General features: G+C 47.9%; 1 protein-coding gene across 1 annotated transcript in view; it reads left to right on the top strand.

Moving 5' to 3' along the window:
• LOC308282456 (voltage-dependent T-type calcium channel subunit alpha-1H-like) overlaps positions 1 to 20000 on the top strand; it is a gene marked incomplete at its 3' end in the record, with an annotated part of 293092 nt that overhangs the window by 78838 nt on the left and 194254 nt on the right. Inside the window, exons 6-9 of the mRNA XM_080722802.1 lie at positions 8273 to 8630; positions 15105 to 15197; positions 16443 to 16883; positions 18553 to 18718. Coding sequence (XP_080578928.1) covers positions 8273 to 8630; positions 15105 to 15197; positions 16443 to 16883; positions 18553 to 18718 — 1058 coding nt within the window. The remainder of the gene's footprint in view (positions 1 to 8272; positions 8631 to 15104; positions 15198 to 16442; positions 16884 to 18552; positions 18719 to 20000) is intronic.

Here is a 20000-nt window from a genome sequence, read left to right as displayed (position 1 = left end):
CATGTTCAAGCCTTGCAGGAGGGAAAGGGGACAGAGGAATCCAGAGACAGATGTTGTGTCGGGTTTATCAGTTTGACAAGGTCACACAGAACATAGAGTCTCTTGATTTAACGTGCTGTTGACCTAACACGCGTTGGAATGCGATAAGTTCGAGAAAGTTCGAGCAACAGTCAGAGAGAGTTCACCATGCCCTTGTGCGCGCCAGGCAATGAATGTGTGAGTGTGTATAATCCACGGGCCGACGCAGCCCCCACCGTGTGAAAGTTGAGACAGCGCTGCCCGCAGGTGTTGGGGGGTCTGGACGGGTGGGGGAGTTGGGGCGGGTTAGTTCCAGGGGACGCTCCGTGGGAAAAGCATAGCAAGCTCCCCTCTGCTCCACCGCAGCTCTCGGTTGATTGTTTGCGGGCAGGGGGTCCGAATCATATCCATTTGAAAACAGACTTTAGCTCGGGGCGGCTTGATTGTAGCCCCCCTCAAAGTCTTTCCCAGTGCGACCCGTCTCAGGGGTTAGCCAGTCGTGCTGCAATGAGATCCAGCCTTCCCGACATCAGCTGAACACCCCGTCCGATCTCCGCTATCATCTCCGGCAGGCGTTGGGCATTCTGTTGGGCTCCTGCCATCTTCTTTATCTTTCGGTACACGAGCCCCGCTGCAGTTCCAAGCATTAGGGTACCCGTCACCAGGCTCCAAAATATAATTATGTCTTCCGAATCTTCGATGCTTAACGGAAACAGGCATAGTGGTTGCCATTTCCCGTAAGAATCTTTTACAAATCCCGCAGGGTAGGATGAGCCAGGACAATGTGAGTCCCCATCATTCGTCTTGGTTGAGAATATGGTATCGATCGCACTCAGGCCCCAATTAATGAATTCCATCTTTGCTCCGAAGTGCAGAATAGCAGAGAGAGCGATAGCCAGGCAGGTCCCTCAGAGCAGTCACAAGGAGCAGGCAGGCAAACGCGGACAAGAGACACAAGATATAGCCGAGGGGAGGCGATAGATTATCGGAGGCCCCGCCATCTCGACTCCGAGGAGATAGAGATAACGGGGCCAGGGTAGGCCGGGGGAGAGAGAGAGAGAAAAAGCGACTGTCTCTGTCGAAGGTCAGAAGAAGCGAACATATATATACATATACATATATATACATATATATATATATATATATATATATATATATACATACATATATATACATATATATACATACATATATATATATATATATATATATATATATTATATATATATAATATATATATATATACATATATATATACATATATATATACATATATATATACATATATATATATATATATATATATATATATACTAAGGTTTAAATTAATCTATGACAGTTGTTGTCGTCGTAAGTTTTTGCCTTTTCTATTTGTATGCCATTGTTTTTGAGCGCAGAAAAGCGCTCCCACATTTCACTGTGTGTGTACGGATCGCCAAAAGGTATTAGTATGGATCTCCATGTATGGACATCTACACATGAAGTAACTGACATCTTGTCAGGTTTGGGTTTTATTTTGCTGGTCCTCAAAACACAAGCATTTGGGGGGTCCTCACAGTTATGAAATAAGGTATTTGGGAAGGTGGGGGGGACGCGTCGCATCCATGCATCCATCCATGCATAACAGATGGATTGACACCCCACCCTCACGAGCACTTGGAGTTGTAGAAGTTGGTGTTATGTTTAGTTTCAACACGAGGCGTTGTGAGCATGTAGATCTGCTATTTTCACAATTGCTGCCTCTGTTTAATCAGAGGTACTAAAATGTCCTTAAAAGTCCTTAAATTGTCACTTTAGAAATGTGCAGATGTTTACACTTATACTGTATGTTGTTTTGTTTACTGTTGAGTGAGAAAACAATGTTGCACATTAAGTTCATCATCTGGGGACCCCCCCCAAATAAGGACAGATCACGATCTGGGGACCCCCCCAAATAAGGACAGATCACGACCCACAGGTTGAGAACCACTGATCTACTGACCCCGCTCCCCCTCCACCCCCCCCCCCCTCCCCCCCCCCCCCCCCCCCCCCCCCCCCCCCCCCACCACACACACACACAAAAAAAAACATGATTATCAGGTATTATGATTATATAGCCTACTAGAAGGAAGATGTTTTTCCTAAAAAGTGTACAGAAAGAGTTAAAATTAGGTTTTTATCCAGTTCATTAAGTATGCCTGGTTGATCAGGTGGGTGGTGACCCAGCTGAAGCTAGCCACACCCACAGTGTTGGGTGAATGGTAAAAGGGGAGGGGATGATTATATGATGTCAATAAATCAGTGTTTTTGGATCGGCACTTTTGACCCACAAGGTGTCAGCCTCCAGGAAGAAACATAATGATATGAGCTCATAACAACCACACCAGGGGGTCTAATGTATGGACCCCCTGGTCCCCCTGGTACTGTGAAGCTCATAGAGTCTAAGAGGTTACTTTATTAGACCCCCCTGGTCTCTAGGACCTAGACACATGGAAACCAGAAAAAGTCCAAAACTATGGCACCACCTCTTTAACAAAGAGACGAACAAGCCGTTGTACCGTTGTTTTCTGTTGAAATTGGCACATTTCCTGGGGCAAGCTGCCCAGATCACACATGTCACATGGGTCTTCTTATTTTTGAGCGGTGGTAAACCGCTTCTAAGAGTGGCTGTGCGTGTGTCTGTAGCCACTTTTCCTCAGCGTTTTGCCATAGCAATGTGTTTTCCTCAGTGTTTTGCCATAGCAATGTGTGTGTGTGTGTGTGTGTGTGTGTGTGTGTGTGTGTGTGTGTGTGTGTGTGTGTGTGTGTGTGTGTGTGTGTGTGTGTGTGTGTGTGTGTGTGTGTGTGTGTGTAGCCTGTATTACATCACCAATTACCAATTGAAGACGTTGTGCAAGCACGACCACCGCTCACTTCACATTGGGTGTGATTTTTCACTTTCAAAAAGCACCTGCAATGAAGTGCATTTGAAACTACATTGCAGTGCATTTAAAACTACATTGCAGTGCACATCATGGGGTGATCACTGCTCGCCTCCTGTGAATTGTTTTATTTGTATTTTTGTTAACTCATTCTGTGCCAATCACGTGTATACACGTGATATATTAGCGCATCCCACAGTGCCAATCACGTATATACACGTGATTCAAAAAAAAAAAAAAAAAAAAAAAATTTTTTTTTTGAAAATTTTTTTTTGAAACATTTTTTTGGGACCCCATCAAAACTAGTGAACATGATTTCAATCGCGATTTTGCATGTTTAACCCCCATACAACCCCCATACAACTCAGGTAGCAGACCTCCAAGCTCACAACAGTGTAAAACATAATGGCTATTATCTCAAGAATGCCTGAACGGATTTCCAATCGGATTTTTTTGTTTGAAAGCTGTGAACAAACTGCACAAACCCACAACAATGCAATCCAGGATTGCATTGGATTTTTTAGAGCTCATTCTTCTCTGTTTTTTTCCCATGCATGAGGTGTGCAAGGTTTAATCATGGCTAAGTTGACGAAAATAAGGCTTTTAAAATGCTTGGTAGCCAATAGCTAACTTCAAGCTAACTTCATCCTCTTCCTGTACATGCACAAAGGAAAGTGTTTAGGCAAGTCATGGCTGCAGGGCTTCTGCATATACCAGCATATCTCTATGGGATTGTCTGTGGCACACTGGGCCCCCTCTAGTGGTGAAAGGGTGGCATTAAATGAGTTAATGTTCTGTTTATTTCGTTGCTGAGTGAGGTCAGCAGACAAAGTGACGTGGGTGAGATGAAAAACCCTGGGTGAAATGTGCCAATCTCAACAGGAAACATCGGTAGGCCTGTATGCATATCAATACACCATTGTCTGAACGTGTGAACTCTTGTAACGCACGCATCACGTCGGTGCCCCCCCCCCCCAGACATTGAATCACCAATGCAACGCTGCTCAGCGTCGACCCCTGGAAGGCGTCACTGGTTCTGTGTCCTCACTGTCCTCTCCAGTGGCCTGGTCCTTCATCCCTCCCTCCTCATCTTCATTCCTCCCTTCATCCCTCTCTTCTCTCTCCGTGTCCTCCGGGTCCGGGTCCGGGTCGCCCTCCTCCCAGAGGCTGTCGTGGCGTTCCACGTGTCGCTGCTGTCGCTGCCCGCCGTGGCTCTTGCCGCGGCACCGCTGGTTCCTGCGTGGGACGGCGTCCTTGTACTTCTGCCTCTTCTTGCTCTGGTAGTAGAACTGCACGCAGTCGGACGCCGTCTTCCCCTCCAGGAAGGAGGCGATGAGGCCGAAGTTCTTAGGCTGCTGGAGGAACTTCTCCCTGAAGGTGTCCTTCTCCCGGTCGCTCCAGGCGCCGCCGGCGACCGCCAGGCGGTCCCGGTGGACCGCCATGGGGTCCTCCATCAGGCCGTTTGTGTCCATGAACTTGACGCGCCGCTGCTCTGCGCCGAGCAGCGCGGGAGGGACGGCCGCCGCCGACCGATGCCGTTGAGCCGTCTGCGTCTCGACGGCCATCTCTGATTCCGACGCCTCGTGTCCACGGCGGGCGGCCGCGGGCGAGGTCGGCTTCGCTCCCCCCCTGGCGCAGCGGCCCTGCACGCGTTCCCGCGCCTCCCTCTTCTTGCGCATCTCCGGGAACTGCTTCTCGAAGAAGTCGCGCAGCTCGCGCTCCTTTGCGCGCCGTCGCGGGTCGTTCTCCTTCTTCTCCCAGGCTTCCGTGGGACGTTGGCGCCGCCGGGCACGGAGCTCCTCCTGCTCCTCCTGCTCCTCCTGCTCCTCCTGCTCCTCCTGCTCCCGCTGCTGCTGCTGCTGCTGGCGAGTGTCGTGGTTCCTCCTCTGGAAGTAAAGAAGCAGCTTCCTCCTCACCGCCTCGCCGTCCCGGCGCTGCTGCTCTGCGTCGGGTGGAGGAGGCGTCTCCTCCGCCCCGCCGGGTCCCAGCGCCTCCTCCAGAACCCTGTGAGCCTCCTGCGCCTTCCTGTGGTTCTCCTGGTAGATGGTCTGTGCCAGGCTGCGCCTCCCGGGAGGAGGAGGAGGTGAGACGGGGCGCTCCGGGTGGTCCGGGTGGTCCTGGAGGTCCTGGAGGTTTGTTTCCTTGTCCTCCTCTTCTAGTCGTTGCCGTTTGGTGCGTGGTTTGCAGATCGACTGCTTCACCACGGTGATCCTCCGTCTGTCCGTACGCTCCACGTTCGCCTTCTGCATCATCTTCTCCCCGGAGAGACGGGCCTGTAGCTCGGGGTGTGTTGGCGCCGGTGCCGTCCCGGTCCCAGTCCCTTGTCCTGGAGTGGCGGAGGGGACAGTGGTGGCGGTGGGGATCTTCTGTCCGTCCACACAGGCCGTGTTCTGGACCAAACACTCCCCCTTGGAGAGGGGCTCCGACGGACCCCGATGCTCGGGCGCAGTCCCGACCCGCCGTGCTCTGCGGACGGGCGAGACGGGACCGTCTTGTTCCTCGGCCTCCTCCTCTTCTAGTCGTTGCCGTTTGGTGCGTGGTTTGATCGACTGCTTCACCACGGTGATCCTCCGTCTGTCCGCGCGCTCCACGCTCGCCTTCTGCATCGTCTTCTCCACGGAGAGACGGGCCTCTAGCTCGGGGTCTGTTGGCGCCGGTGCCGTCCCGTTCCCGTTCTCAGTCCCCCGTCCTGGAGTGGCGGAGGGGACAGCGGTGGCGGGGGTGGGGATCTTCCGTCCATTCTGGACCAAACACTCCCCCTTGGAGGAGGGCTCCGACCGACCCCAATGGCCCGGATGCTCGGGCGCAGTCCCGACCCGCCGTGCTCTGTGGACGGGCGAGACGGGACCGTCTCGTTCCTCGGTCTCCTCTCCCAGAGGTGGCAGCGGTGGCGGAGGCCGTTGGGCAGAACGCCTCGCCACACGCGGACGTTTGACCTCCGGCTCCTGGTCTCCGTCGTTGTCGTTATTATCCAGGAACTGGGAGAGCAGAGAGGGCTGCTGGGACATGTAGTCCCTCCTGGCATGAGGGTAGTGCCGCTGGTGGGGGCGGTGGGGGTCTACCCGTCGTCCCATCTCCACCTCTGGGGCGCGTGGTGCCCCCCCTGGAGGCAGCGAGGCCGGGGTGGGCGGCGGGGGGCGAGCGCCCAGAGCCCTCCGGCCGCGCGGCGGCGCAGACTCGGGATGAGGGGAGACCGCATTGGCACTGCCCCCCATCGCACCGCCCACGTCTGTGGTGGCACTGCCCCCCATCGTACCTCCCACGTCTGTGGTGGCACTGCCCCCCATCGTACCGCCCACGTCTCTGGTAGCACTGCCCCCCATCGTACCGCCCGCGTCTCTGGTAGCACTGCCCCCCATCGTACCGCCCACGTCTCTGGTGGCACTGCCCCCCATCGTACCGCCCACGTCTGTGGTAGCACTGCCCCCCATCGTACCGCCCACGTCTGTGGTGGCACTGCCCCCCATCGTACCTCCCACGTCTGTGGTGGCACTGCCCCCCATCGTACCGCCCACGTCTGTGGTAGCACTGCCCCCCATCGTACCTCCCACGTCTCTGGTGGCACTGCCCCCCATCGTACCTCCCACGTCTGTGGTGGCACTGCCCCCCATCGTACTGCCCACGTCTCTGGTAGCACTGCCCCCCATCGTACCGCCCACGTCTCTGGTGGCACTGCCCCTCATCGTACCTCCCACGTCTGTGGTGGCACTGCCCCCCATCGTACCGCCCACGTCTCTGGTAGCACTGCCCCCCATCGTACCGCCCACGTCTGTGGTGGCACTGCCCCCCATCGTACCGCCCACGTCTCTGGTAGCACTGCCCCCCATCGTACCGCCCGCGTCTCTGGTAGCACTGCCCCCCATCGTACCGCCCCGCGTCTCTGGTGGCACTGCGATGGTCAGATATCTGCTCCACAGTCATTGTCAAATATCCTGTATGATACCACTCAACTTCTTACAGACATAACTTACATGAAATATATGGATGTTTTTCTTCTCGTTTGCTTACGTGGACAACAGGAGATCCACCGCTATTCAGGAGGTTGTTCTCTCTTTATCCAGACCAGATCACAATGTCTATCATTTAATTAATGTTTGTAAATAAACAGGTGTTTCCGGGTAGAATGCCCATGGATATTTGGCTATGTCCAGTTTTCACTTGATAATATTTAGGTACAAACTGATATATAGTTCTATCAGTCAAAGTGTCCTGTTCTTCCAGAAAGAAGGTTATTATATAGATAGTAATGCTGCCAGTTTTATTTGTGGCTGTGGTGATGTCATGATGACTCAGTGTGTGCTCTGCTGTGAGTCTGTGTCACATGGTGAGGGTGGCAGGAGGGGTGGCAGGGAGCGGCGGGGGTGGGGGGGGGGTGGGGGTGGTGGTGGGGGGGGGGGGGTGTCTGTCACACACGGTCAAAGCTGGTATTGCAACACTACTTACTGCACATGCTTCTATCGATTGACACGCTATCGCTCCTCCGCTCTAACAGCCAATAGAGCAGAGCCTACTATCACAGTCGTCCTTGCCATGCTCCATTAAGGACTTACGAGCCTTGGCCTACGGAGTACTGAAATGCCCTCAAAAGCGTTTTGGTGATGTCATCATTGTACCATGTCATCATCACTTATGATCAACTACAATGTCGGCTATGCCCAAATATGGAGTTTAACTAACTAGCTAACTAATAAATAAGTAACTAGAGAACTAAGAAGCTAACTCATGTATCGCTCTCACTCCTAGACGTTAGTTACATCATATAGTTCAGGGGGGTTTTCAAAGTGGGTGACGGGGCACCCTGGGGTGCCGTGACGGCAGTCCAGGGGTGCCGCGAGATAATTTGATAATATTTCGGAATTTATTTGGACAATTAAAAACAACTATTTAGGATAATTTTAAACTCGAATTTTAAATCTTCAGTTAGTTATAACCAAAATAGTCATTATCTCAATGTTTTCCTCTGTAAAATGTTGCCATACATATACAGTAAGGTGCCAGGAGTGAAAAGGCACCCCTACATTCATTAAGATAATGTAGGGGTGCCTCGGATAAAAATATTATTTGTAGGGGTGCCCTGAGCCAACACAGTTTGGGAACCCCTGATATAGTAGTTCCTCAGTGTGTACTCCCGTCTGGATATTGACCTAGCTAACTAGCTAACTATCGTCTCTCTCTCTCCTATAGGCGCTACAACGTATCCTTCCTGAGCGTCTACTACCGTCCAGACATGTAACTATTTAACTAGCTAACTAACATCTCTCTCCTATAGGCGCTACAACGTATCCTTCCTGAGCGTCTACTACCGTCCAGACATGTAACTATTTAACTAGCTAACTAACATCTCTCTCCTATAGGCGCTACAACGTATCCTTCCTGAGCGTCTACTACCGTCCAGACGTGACAGACGACCACCCGTTCATCTGCTCCACCCAGAGGGAGAACGGCATGCTGCGCTGCTCCGACGTGCCGCCGCGCCGCGTGGGCGGGGCTTCCTGTCTGCTGGGACTTCCTGCCGAGGAGGCGGGGCTGGGGGGGGCGGAGCCGGGCTCTGCGGACGACGGGGCGACGGCGGCGGTGGCGGCGGACGAGGCGGCGTCGACGTGCGTCAACTGGTTCCGCTACTACAACGAGTGCCGCGCCGGGGAGAGCAACCCGCACAAGGGAGCCATCAACTTCGACAACATCGGATACGCCTGGATCGCCATCTTCCAGGTACGCATGAGCAGGGGTGGAAAAAAGAACACGTTTTCTTACTTAAAGGGGTACTGTCACCTAAAGCAGGGGTTCCCAAACTGTTTTGTCTCAGGGCACCTCATGAATATTGTTTTAATCCAAGGCACCCCTACATTATAATTTTCACTCCCAGCACCTTATATTTATAGCATATCATCGTTGCCGGGTGGAAACCATGTATGTCCAAAACCTAAACATCATAATAGTCTATAAACTATCTATAATCTGTCCATTAAAACTAATACACACTATAGGATGCCAGGTATACTAACCAACCTGGCATATTTCTACATGACATGTTATCTACTGTAATCCAATTCACCACCACTCACCAGTTAAGAGTGGGGTGGCTCAGAGTAGATGACAGAGTACAGCAACTTGCTATGGGCCTGGTGTACAAGATACACTACACCACTATGATACCCAAGTACCTGTCAAAACACTTTATAAACGTTAAGGATGTCCATAATTACAACACCAGAGGCAGTGCCACAGATCACGTTCAACCCAGAGTCAACTCAAAGAAAGGGTCGAACTCGTTCTTCTGCTATACCACAAAAATGTGGAATGCCTTACCGAAGGCCATAAAGGAGTGTGGATCACTAGCATCCTTTAAAATTGCCCTGAAAAACCACTTACAGGCAGCAGCCGTTCGCAACTGGCAATAACAAACCTAGCCCAGCTTCCCCTAACCCCTCTTTGTATTTACCTACTGTATATATATATTTTTTACTATATCTGCAGTACTGTGTTCTATCCGTCTGTCATTCAATGTTATATGATATATGGAAATAAGCGTAGTCTTTTCTAGGATCTCCTTTTAGTAGACCTTGTACCAGTGAACAGTACCGTCATGAAACTACACCTTTTCCTATGCAAACTTTTAATAAAGTCTTCAATCAATCAAAGCAAGTGCTACGGGATGTAGTCTGAACCAAAAGAGTTCTACTCTCAGACCCACAGAAAGTGCTGTTTGTCTGCTCCAAACAAACCTCCAAACGACTCAGAGCAGTGCCCCCAGACATTAGCCTGGCCAGCCAGCCTCATGCTGTGCATTCACTTAGGCCTATAGGCAGCTTGAAAAGTGGGCGGGAGTACTTGCCTTGACAGACAGACTCCTCTAACCAATCAGCGTAGCAAAACATCTCTCAGCCAGTCGGAAGAACGGCAAACAAACACTATCTTTTTGGCCGATGAACTCCGCTAGCGCATCCCCCCTTATTGCTTGTTTAATTGTTTCAGCGTTAACTGTTACACTTGTTGCATCGCGAGGGCAGACATGTTGTTTTGAAAATGCTGCAACACGCATCTACGTCACCATCTACACATGGACCAATCAGGGGAAGCTTTTCACTTGTTGTGCGGACAGCAGTTGAAACGCAGTCACTGATTGGCCCCGATCAGAAAATGATGGAGGCCAACTTCTCATACTCGGTGCCTCTCTGTTGAAGTCCAGACCTCATACTGTAGGAAGGAATGAGTGAACACAGGATGAGGGATGAAGTCCAGACCTCATACTGTGGGAAGGAGGAATGAGTGAACGCAGTAAGAGGGATGGCCCACCAGGCTAGCCAGACCTGGCTGCATGCAGGCATAAAGAACATTGTCCACAGGTTGAACTTGGTTTGCATATTTTACTCAACTTGTTGTCCACACTAGGGATGCGGTATCTGTACTCGCAGTATCTGTACTCGCCCCGATACCGGCCTACTTTGCTGTAGGCCTACTCATACCTGTCCCATATTGCTCACGGCTGCGCCAGATACCATTTTGTTTCATAATATATGTTGGTAACAACATATCAAAAGTCCTAAGACACAGTTTTGTGTGTGTTAGTTCAACTAATGAACAGCGTTTTCACCTTCTCTCACTCTAGCCATGACAACATAACTATTTAAGCACTTGTACAGAAACTTAACTTACAGTATCGGTATTCGGTATCGGCAAGTACTCAAATTAACTACTCGTACTTGTACTTGGTCAGCAAAAATGTGGTATCGGGACATCCCTAGTCCACACTGGCATTGTTCTGCATTTTTCTCTCTGACTCTGGTAAAAAAAATCACACCCGTGTGAAGTGGAGCTGTGTGTGTGTGTGTGTGTGTGTGTGTGTGTGTGTGTGTGTGTGTGTGTGTGTGTGTGTGTGTGTGTGTGTGTGTGTGTGTGTGTGTGTGTGTGTGTGTGTGTGTGTGTGTGTGTGTGTGTGTGTGTGTAGATCATGTGTACCGATTTTTGTGACATTTGAAGAAAATATGTAGGAAAAGGAGCAAAAAGTGTGTTTTGGAGAAAATTCAAGATGGCGGAAAATCTATCCTGGCGCAAATGGGCGTGGCCTATATGGGGAGATGCGTCTTGACCCAAGGAATCCAGGGAAAAAAGAATTTCAATTTTCCGATCTACGGTTCAAGAGTTACGGGGCAAAACGTAAAGTGGGCCGTTATAGCGCCACCATGAGGCCGAGTGATGTAATTATTTTTCGATTCATTCTTAAAATCATTATGAATCTCCTCTCCGAGGTTTGAAACTGTAGCTCCTATGGTTTACGAGAGAAAAATACTTGAAAGTGATTTCTTGTATTGTCCCATTATAAGTCAATGGGGACAATTAAGCGTCGTTTTTTGCCGATTACGTCAGCATGGTAAGGCGGATCGGAACGAAAGGTAATAGAACACCATTCTCGGCCGAGCCGCACATTTTGATGTATATATTGCGCGAGTGGCGTAAATGGTGCGGCACTAGTTACGCGCCAAAGTCAGGCTACATACACACACACACACAGACACACAGACCCACACAGCCACGTATAGGGAGCTTCACACAGCTCCAAAAAGAAAGAAAGAAAAAAACAACAACATTTTGTTCACCCAGCTGCTTATACCCCGTCACCTGGCCTACTTATGCCCTTGCTGCCAATCACCCAGGCCGGGGAGAGGTGTGCCAATTAACCAATAATCTATTACACTTATACAACTACTTAATGTCAAATAATACTAAATAATTACAATTATAATAATGATAAACAATAAACTAACAAACAAAAGCAGTGTAAAGGCTCCTAAACCCTCCACGAGGAAGACTTGTGCGGCTCAAAACTGGTCAGTGTGTTCTTTCTGAAAGCTTTCGCCTGGCCTTGGAGATGTGTTTGTTTTTGCTTTGCGCCCCCAGACATCAAAGGCTGTTTTAATGGTGGTCTTAGTGTTGTTCCAGTCGTCCTCTGGGGTTTTTATTTCCCTTTCATCTACCATGTGTTTTTACTGACTGTTGCTGAATAAAACCACCCAGACTGGAGCTGTCCGACACCAACCCATAAACACCAGGCTGGGTGTGTTTGTTCTCTGATATGCCTCAACTCTTAGTGCTCGCCAGGGTGGGGGGTCCCCAGTTAAAATATGATTATTTTGGGGGGTCCCCCAGTTAAAATATGATTATTTTGGGGGGTCCCCAGTTAACACTTTGCAAGCCACGGGGAGCCCCTTAACCGTGCGCAGCCATGACGCGCCTGAACACTTTCCTTTGTGCATGAACAGGGAGAGGATGAAGTTAGCTTGAAGTTAGCTATTGGCTACCAAGCATTTTAGAAGCCCTATTTTCGGCGATTTAGCCATGATTAAACCTTGCACACCTCATGGATATGCATGGAACAGAGAAAATGAGCTCTAAAGATCCTGGATTGCATTGGAGTGAATGGTAAATATCGGCGGCGCGACGCTCTCGCGGGCCGTGTAAACAGATGACGGCCGGCGGCCCGGCTCAAAAAAAAAAAAAAAAAAAAAAAGCCGAACTAGTTCGGGATAGGCACCCAGGACGGTCCAAATTATCCCGAACTAGTTCGGGATAGGCACAATAAGAGTTAATATTAAAACCGGAATATACCGGACATCTGAGCAAGGAGTCTCAGCCGCGCCGTCTTTTACCGTACTGGGTCATTAAAAACGAAATAAATGATTTTTATCCGAAAATCGGCGATCGTCTAACCTTCCCTAGTCACCACTCGTCCATCGATAGCGCATGGCTCGTCTGACATGAAGCAGAAGTGACGTCAGGTCCATTTCTTCCAGAGGCTTCCCAGCAGGCGTCCGTTTACTGTTTAGACGATAACATTAGCATAGTTGGAGTGCTAAGGGCTAAGCTAGCCAAAATGGTCACATGGACTGTTCAGTCATACCTGGACCATATGCTTGGATTATTATGCGCACGGATCGCGCACGCGAAACGCACGGGAGAAGATGCCTCTGCCAAAACTGCCACTCTTTCCCAATGGAGATCCAGATAATCAACCTGGGGAGTGAAAAAAAAAGAAAAAACAAAGGCACGGTCCAAGAAGGAGGGGGTGGCGGGCTCATGTTTATAAACATAATATTATGTCTCAGATCATAATAAAATAATAGAAATTTCACGGCTAATCTATCAACAGCCATTCTATTTTGGCTAGCAAAGTGTTAAAATATGATTTGGGGGAGTCGCGGCCTGAAAAGGTTGAGAACCACTGTTCTAAGACATGGATTTGCTATCACCTGTTACCAAAGGTGGAAAAAGTACTACATGTTGAGTAAAAGTATCAATACTGCAATATAGAAGTACTCTGTTACAAGTAAAGGTTCAGAATTCAAAATGTACTTGAGTAAAAGTCCAAAAGTATTTGATTCAACCACTGATCTAAATCTAAGGTTAACAGAGATAACACTAGCAGAACGGTTCAGTTATTTTGAGATAGAACTAAGCCCCACACTATGAATACATTTTGATATGTTTTATAATGATGGTAATGATGGGGAAATGTGTGAACTGTTCCTTTAAGCCTCAGCCATTAATTTAAAGATGTTCACAGAGAAGTGCTGCTCAGGGACGTGGGCCCCTGATTCAGCCTGGGAAAAACAGTTGCAGAGGCCCTCATTGTGCGCTATAGAGAGATCTCTCTCTATAGCGCTGCTGCTGCTGCTACTCAAAGATTTGTGACAAAGTGACAAGCCAGTGGGCCAATTACTGTACATGAGTTATATTTCGTCGTTGTCGGGTGGAAACCTTGTATGTCCAAAACCGTTTGTTTTGTATTTATCATTTTAAAATTGTTTTAAACTAGTGAAAACAGCCGATCTACAAGCACACAACGCCTCGCACCGCGAGGCGTTGTGTGCTTGTAGATCGGCTGTTTTCACTACTTTTGTGCGACGGCCTTGTATGATGAAGCAGGGCTTTGCTTTGCGAAAGAATTTACAAATTTGGAACTTGGAGATACGAGGTTTTCTGCCCGACAGTGACAATTTACTTTGTTGGCCGCCCAGCCCCCAAAATGGAACGAAGGCTGACATTTTATTTTAATTTTTTTCCTACTAGCCGGCCTGGACCGGCCGGGAATGAATCGGCCGTTCGGGAGTTGTCCCGCTTTTCCCAATGGCCAGCACGTCCCTGCTGCTGGCCAATTAGAAATGAGAGGCCACAGCCAGGACAGTTTGATAAATGGACCTCCAAGATAAAAGGAGCTCAGAATCCTCCAACGTGCAGAAACAACCAGTAGGCTGGACATCGTATGCTGTCTGCCTTGTGGAACCACTTAAAGGGTGGTTCCACAAGGCAGCTCACTACGTGAGCTCACGTAGTAAATATTTTCATTTATTTTTAATCATTGTTGTATTGTTTTACATTTTTCTCATTTTCCCCAAAAATTATTACAAATAAATGAAAAAGGTTATTGGAAAAACACGGCCAACTCACGTATTAGGAGTCACCAGAACAAAGAACGGGTGTTTTAGATTAATCTACACTGTGTTTATATAGGAAGGGGGTGTGTCTGATAAAATTAATATTGAATATCTAAATATTGAATGAATATGTTCAGGGTGTTCATAAAAGCCTGATTAGACCATAAAAGGGAAATATCCCTTTAACCCTCGTGAAATACAAGCTCATATTTTGTATAACTATCATTCGTATTTGTATTTGTATTCTGATAAGGTGTAAGAATTAAACATGACAATAAGGCTAACTTTGATCACTGTGTCTCATAAACTGGACTTTCCACCTGTTTTCCGCGAGAATTTACTGTAGCATTATTTGCGAGACACTTCCGGTTAACAGCAGACATACAAGCTCACGTCGCGTCGCAGATGCAGCCACTGTGAGCTTGTAGATTACTCTCGGCTGCGGCGCCGGAAATGCCGCATGACTTCTGTGCAATGCATGATGGGATGTTGGAAAGTTGTGGATAGGATAAACTGAACTGGACAACACTTCAGTAACTACAGCGATGCTCGCGACCGCATCGCTGTTGTGTCAGTGATCGATGTGACGCACAACATCTGGTGTAATGTTGTGTGTGTGTGTGTGTGTGTGTGTGTGTGTGTGTGTGTGTGTGTGTGTGTGTGTGTGTGTGTGTGTGTGTGTGTGTGTGTGTGTGTGTGTGTGTGTGTGTGTGTGTGTGTGTGTGTGTGTGTGTGTGTGTGTGTGTGCGTCTAGGTGATCACTCTAGAAGGCTGGGTTGACATCATGTACTACGTTATGGACGCACACTCCTTTTACAACTTCATCTATTTCATCTTCCTGATCATAGTAAGTGCACGCACACACGCACGCACAAATACACACTTACGCACGGCGCACACACGCATGCACGCACGCAAATTCACACATTTGGCCTTGGTGAAAAAGGAAGAAAATGTAAATTAAAACAGAACATTAGAGAATACATTTACTGTACAGAAGAGATGATTCATTGGAAGCAAAGCCCCGCGTGGGGCTTGTTGTGTTATCCCTTTAGCATAACCTTTTACTGTACAACATGCACTGTTAAAGGAGAATTCACTGTACAACATGTACTGTTAAAGGAGAATTCACTGTACAACATGTACTGTTAAAGGAGAATTCACTGTACAACATGCACTGTTAAAGGAGAATTCACTGTACAATATGCACTGTTAAAGGAGAATTCACTGTACAACATGCACTGTTAAAGGAGAATTCACTGTACAACATGCACTGTTAAAGGAGAATTCACTGCAGAACATGCGCTGTTAAAGGAGAATTCTGAATTCAGGACGGGCGCGGCGCGAACCATCCGAACCATCCGAACGGTCGCTCTGGTATCTGGTATCTTCACCCCTGTTGGAAAAATGCAAGTGAAGCGACCTTCGCTATTTATATGACCTTTTCTTACTTCAAAGTTTAAATCTGGCTATGAAGGTGGAGTCTGTTTTTCAGTGGAAATGGAGTTTCTGCAAAAAATATACATTCCCACTGAAAAGCAGACTCCACCTTAATAGCCAGATTTAAACTTTGAAGTAAGAAAAGGTCATATAAATACAGAAGGTCGCTTCACTTGCATTCTTCCAACAGGGGTGAAGATACCAGATACCAGAGATCTTTTCTCCATGAATATTTGAAAGGCAAAACAGGGAAAGAAAATGTGTTTTCAGGAAATGTTCATAAAAAGAGCTGTCAATAAACGGCACATCTGTGTACACACATGCACACAACCACACACGAAACGCACACACACCGGAACATAAACATTATTATACTTTTTTGTGTCTGCTCTGTTGACCACAGCTGTCTCTATGTCCGGTGTGTGTGTGTGTGTGTGTGTGTGTGTGTGTGTGTGTGTGTGCGTGCGTGTGTGTGCGTGTGTGTGTGTGTGTGTGCGTGCACATGTGTGTGCGTGCACATGTGTGTGTGTGCATGTGTGTGTGTGTGTGTGTGTGTGTGTGTGTGTGTGTGTGTGTGTGTGTGTGTGTGTGTATGTGTGTGTGTGTGTGTGCGCGTGCGTGCGTGCACATGTGTGTGCATGTGTGCTTGCAGGTGGGCTCGTTCTTCATGATCAACCTGTGCCTGGTTGTCATCGCCACCCAGTTCTCGGAGACCAAGCAGCGCGAGCACGCGCTCATGCAGTCGGAGAAGCGCGCGCGCCAGCTCCACCAATCAGCATCCACGCTGGCCAGCGACAGCCAACCGGGGAGCTGCTACGAGGAGATCCTCCGCTACCTGGCGCACCTGGTCCGCAAGGCCTTCCGCCGCGTCGGCCGCTGCACGGCCGCTAGGGCTAGCACGCACACGCCGACACACACCGCCTGCTGCGTGTGTGTGTGCTGGACGGGACGCTGGGGGGGAGGCGGCGGGGGAGGAGGGGGAGGAGCTTACGGAGCCGGCGAATCGAACGGCCTGGCACACCGGCACTCTGGACACGCCCCCAACGACATCACACACCTCCAGAGACTCTATCATCAGCATCATCATCATCAGGTGTGTACTGAATATCCAAGGCCAAAACGTTCTTCTTAATGAATTACTTAATGAATTATTAAGTACCTCCTATCTACTATTTCTACTATTTCTAGGTAAAAACCTATCTGCAGTCGACAACATGCAGATAGGAGGTTTTTTACCTAGAAATATTTAGGCTATTTTCTTTGTTAAATAAGACCTTTTAAAGCACTTCATTGATATCAAGACATTCTACAGGTCTGTTTCAAGTATTTTGTATCAAAAGTTTCACCACCTGACACCAATCATTAGCAATCAACAAGACAATGCAGAGAGGAGGTTATGAGCTTCATCATTTTGCCACTTTTGCAAACCTGTCAAATGTCATGTTCAGATCACATGACATATTTGGGCAAAATGAGGGTCAGAAGGATCTTGCAGCCAGACTGAGCATGTGCAGCATAGTCTGTTGTCCTCATTTCAAGTGAAATCCATAAATCATGACATTTGCAGATGGGAGGTTTTGCGTTTTGGCCATCGATTTACAACAAGGACGTTTCGCTTATTGTGCTCAAGGGGCAAGTTCCGTTCACTGGATATGAAGCTGAAATGAAGCGCCTCCTACAGACTGACAAGGCAGCGGCTACGGAAACAAATTTGTGTTCATAGGAGATAAGATGTCGGGGAGGACGAACGGGGAGGCGGGGGAAGGGGGGGGGGGAGCCACGCGATCATTCTGACCTCATGAATTATTAAGTAGACTTAACTTAACATACGTCATCACGCATTACGTTGTTGTTTAGGGGCTGGGCTTAGGGCTGTAATTGTCTTGTTATAATACTCAGGAGTTTTTCCACTTTTTTGCCATCAACTATTAGGTATCTCCATATATCAACCATATCTCCATTATATCTCCCCTTTAATAATACCAATTTGTATTGTGTTTGATATCATTTTTATCGTTGATTTGTCACCTTTACAACGAGGTAACGCTTGTAAGGATCTGGCATTCGTGGAATGAGCAACACAGCTAAACGTGTGGGTAGCGCCCCTCCAAAAAATGATCAAAATGGCCTGGCAGGCCTGCAATACTGTTCTTTTGGTGTTCACCTTTGTTGCTTGGAGCATTGAATGATTGCACTCTCCCACAGTAATAAGGAAAAGAAAAAAAACAACACATATTGGCAATTTTTACACTTTATTAATGTTAAGCTCAGTGTCAGGGAAGCCCAAAACGAGAGTAAATGCCAGCAGAACAGTATTGCAAGCCATTTTGGCAAAACTTTGGTCGGCGCTACCCACACGTTTGGCTGTGTAGCTCATGCCTCGAATGCCCGATGCTTTCAAGCGTTACCTCGTTGTAAAGGTGACGAATCAACGATGAAAATGATATAAAACACAATACAAATTGGTATTATTAAAGGGGAGATATAATGGACCAAAGTCAAGTTTCCTTTCTTTTTGTGCTGAGTTTATATTATATTATATTATCAATAAAGATATGCTCTAAAAGTGTGAATAACGTATTTTTAATTTCACTACTTTTTTAGCCCCGCTGTATCTGCATGCTAACTGCTACCTCATCTGTATCTGCATGCTAACTGCTACCTCGTCTGTATCTGCATGCTAACTGCTACCTCATCTGTATCTGCATGCTAACTGCTACCTCGTCTGTATCTGCATGCTAACTGCTACCTCGTCTCCACAGGACAGCGAGCTGGCCGTCAGTAACGGAGGTCACGGTTTCAACTACCCAATCATCTCCTCGCTCCTCAGTCACGTGACCAGCCAGGTTGCACAGGAGCAGACCAAGAGGATGTCGGTTACCGTGGAGATGGTAAACAAACTGCCGCAGCTGGTGCTGGAGCACGGTGGTGAGTAACGTGGTTTTTGATTGGTCTGATTTATCTTGAACAAATAAAAAAAGGACAGAAAACTATACATCATCATTAAAATGACAAAACAACACATTTTGTTCAAGAAGGGACCGAGATTCAGGCTCAGGTACAGGTACAGGTTTATTGTCACACATATCCATAAAGGTACAGATATTTATACAGTACATAAGTATATAAGTACAGATACATATCCATACAGGTACAGATACAATGAAATGCTTGTGCCAGGAGCATCTCAGCCTTATTACACAAAGACATGGTCACAGTGACCGACAGGAGTGTGGACCCACATACCATGCAGGCCACACAAGACAAGTCCCAACAACGACAATACCATACAGTGTAACAGTGTACAGTTTAAAAATGCGTACAGTGCCCATGTTTACCTACGTTTCACTTTCAGCCCTTCTCAAGCCAAATCTCTTGAGGCGCCTCAGAAAGTACAGTCGCTGCTGTGCTTTCTTAACTCTTATACTGCCAGATTATTTATTTATTTATTGGGTCTGGTGCCATCAAAAAGCGGCTTACCTTTGCAACGTTATAGTAGATTGATAGACTTTTTTTTTTTTTTTCTTCTTTTTTTTGCCTTTCATGCCTGCCTGGTCTGCACTTTCACAGACCAGGCAGCAGAGGCGGCGTAATGCCATTAATGTGAATTTGGCCGTTCCGTCTTGCCATAGATTGGGAACACACATTGGCCACAAAGCCCCAGGGCCAGAGAAAATCAACACGGAAGAGAATTGGTCTCCGTTGATGTTAACGCATAATGGATTTTTAAGACCATCACTGCTCGCCATGTGATTACAGTACACGGCGGCATGACCCCTCATCAGCTTAAGGACATCAACAAGGTAAACGAACGAACGGCCGTATTGGCGCGGCTCACTCTCTAGAATTGGGGCGAACAGGAACGTCCAAAGCAGTATAAGAGTTAAGGATACCTTTGGTGTTTAGGGACCATGTGAGTGTGTTTGTGATGTGTGCACCCAGGAATTTGAAGCTGTCCACTATATCTACAGATGAACCGTTGATGGATAAGGGACTGTGATTAACTTTAGACTTCCTAAAGTCAACGAAGATTTCTTTAGTCTTACTGACATTTAGAGAGAGGTTGTTATTCTGGCACCATAGGGTTAGCTCTTCAATGTCCCTCCTAATGGCCCTCTCATCATCGTTGGATATTAATCCTATCACGGTGGTGTCATCTGCGAACTTGATGATGGTATTATTGCCACACCTGGCAACACAATCAAAGGTG

The sequence above is a fragment of the Nannobrachium achirus genome, assembly GCF_963921795.1.
Source record: "Nannobrachium achirus genome assembly, chromosome: 3".
Taxonomy (NCBI): Eukaryota; Metazoa; Chordata; class Actinopteri; order Myctophiformes; family Myctophidae; genus Nannobrachium; species Nannobrachium achirus.
This window is presented reverse-complemented; position numbering and strand designations above follow the sequence as displayed.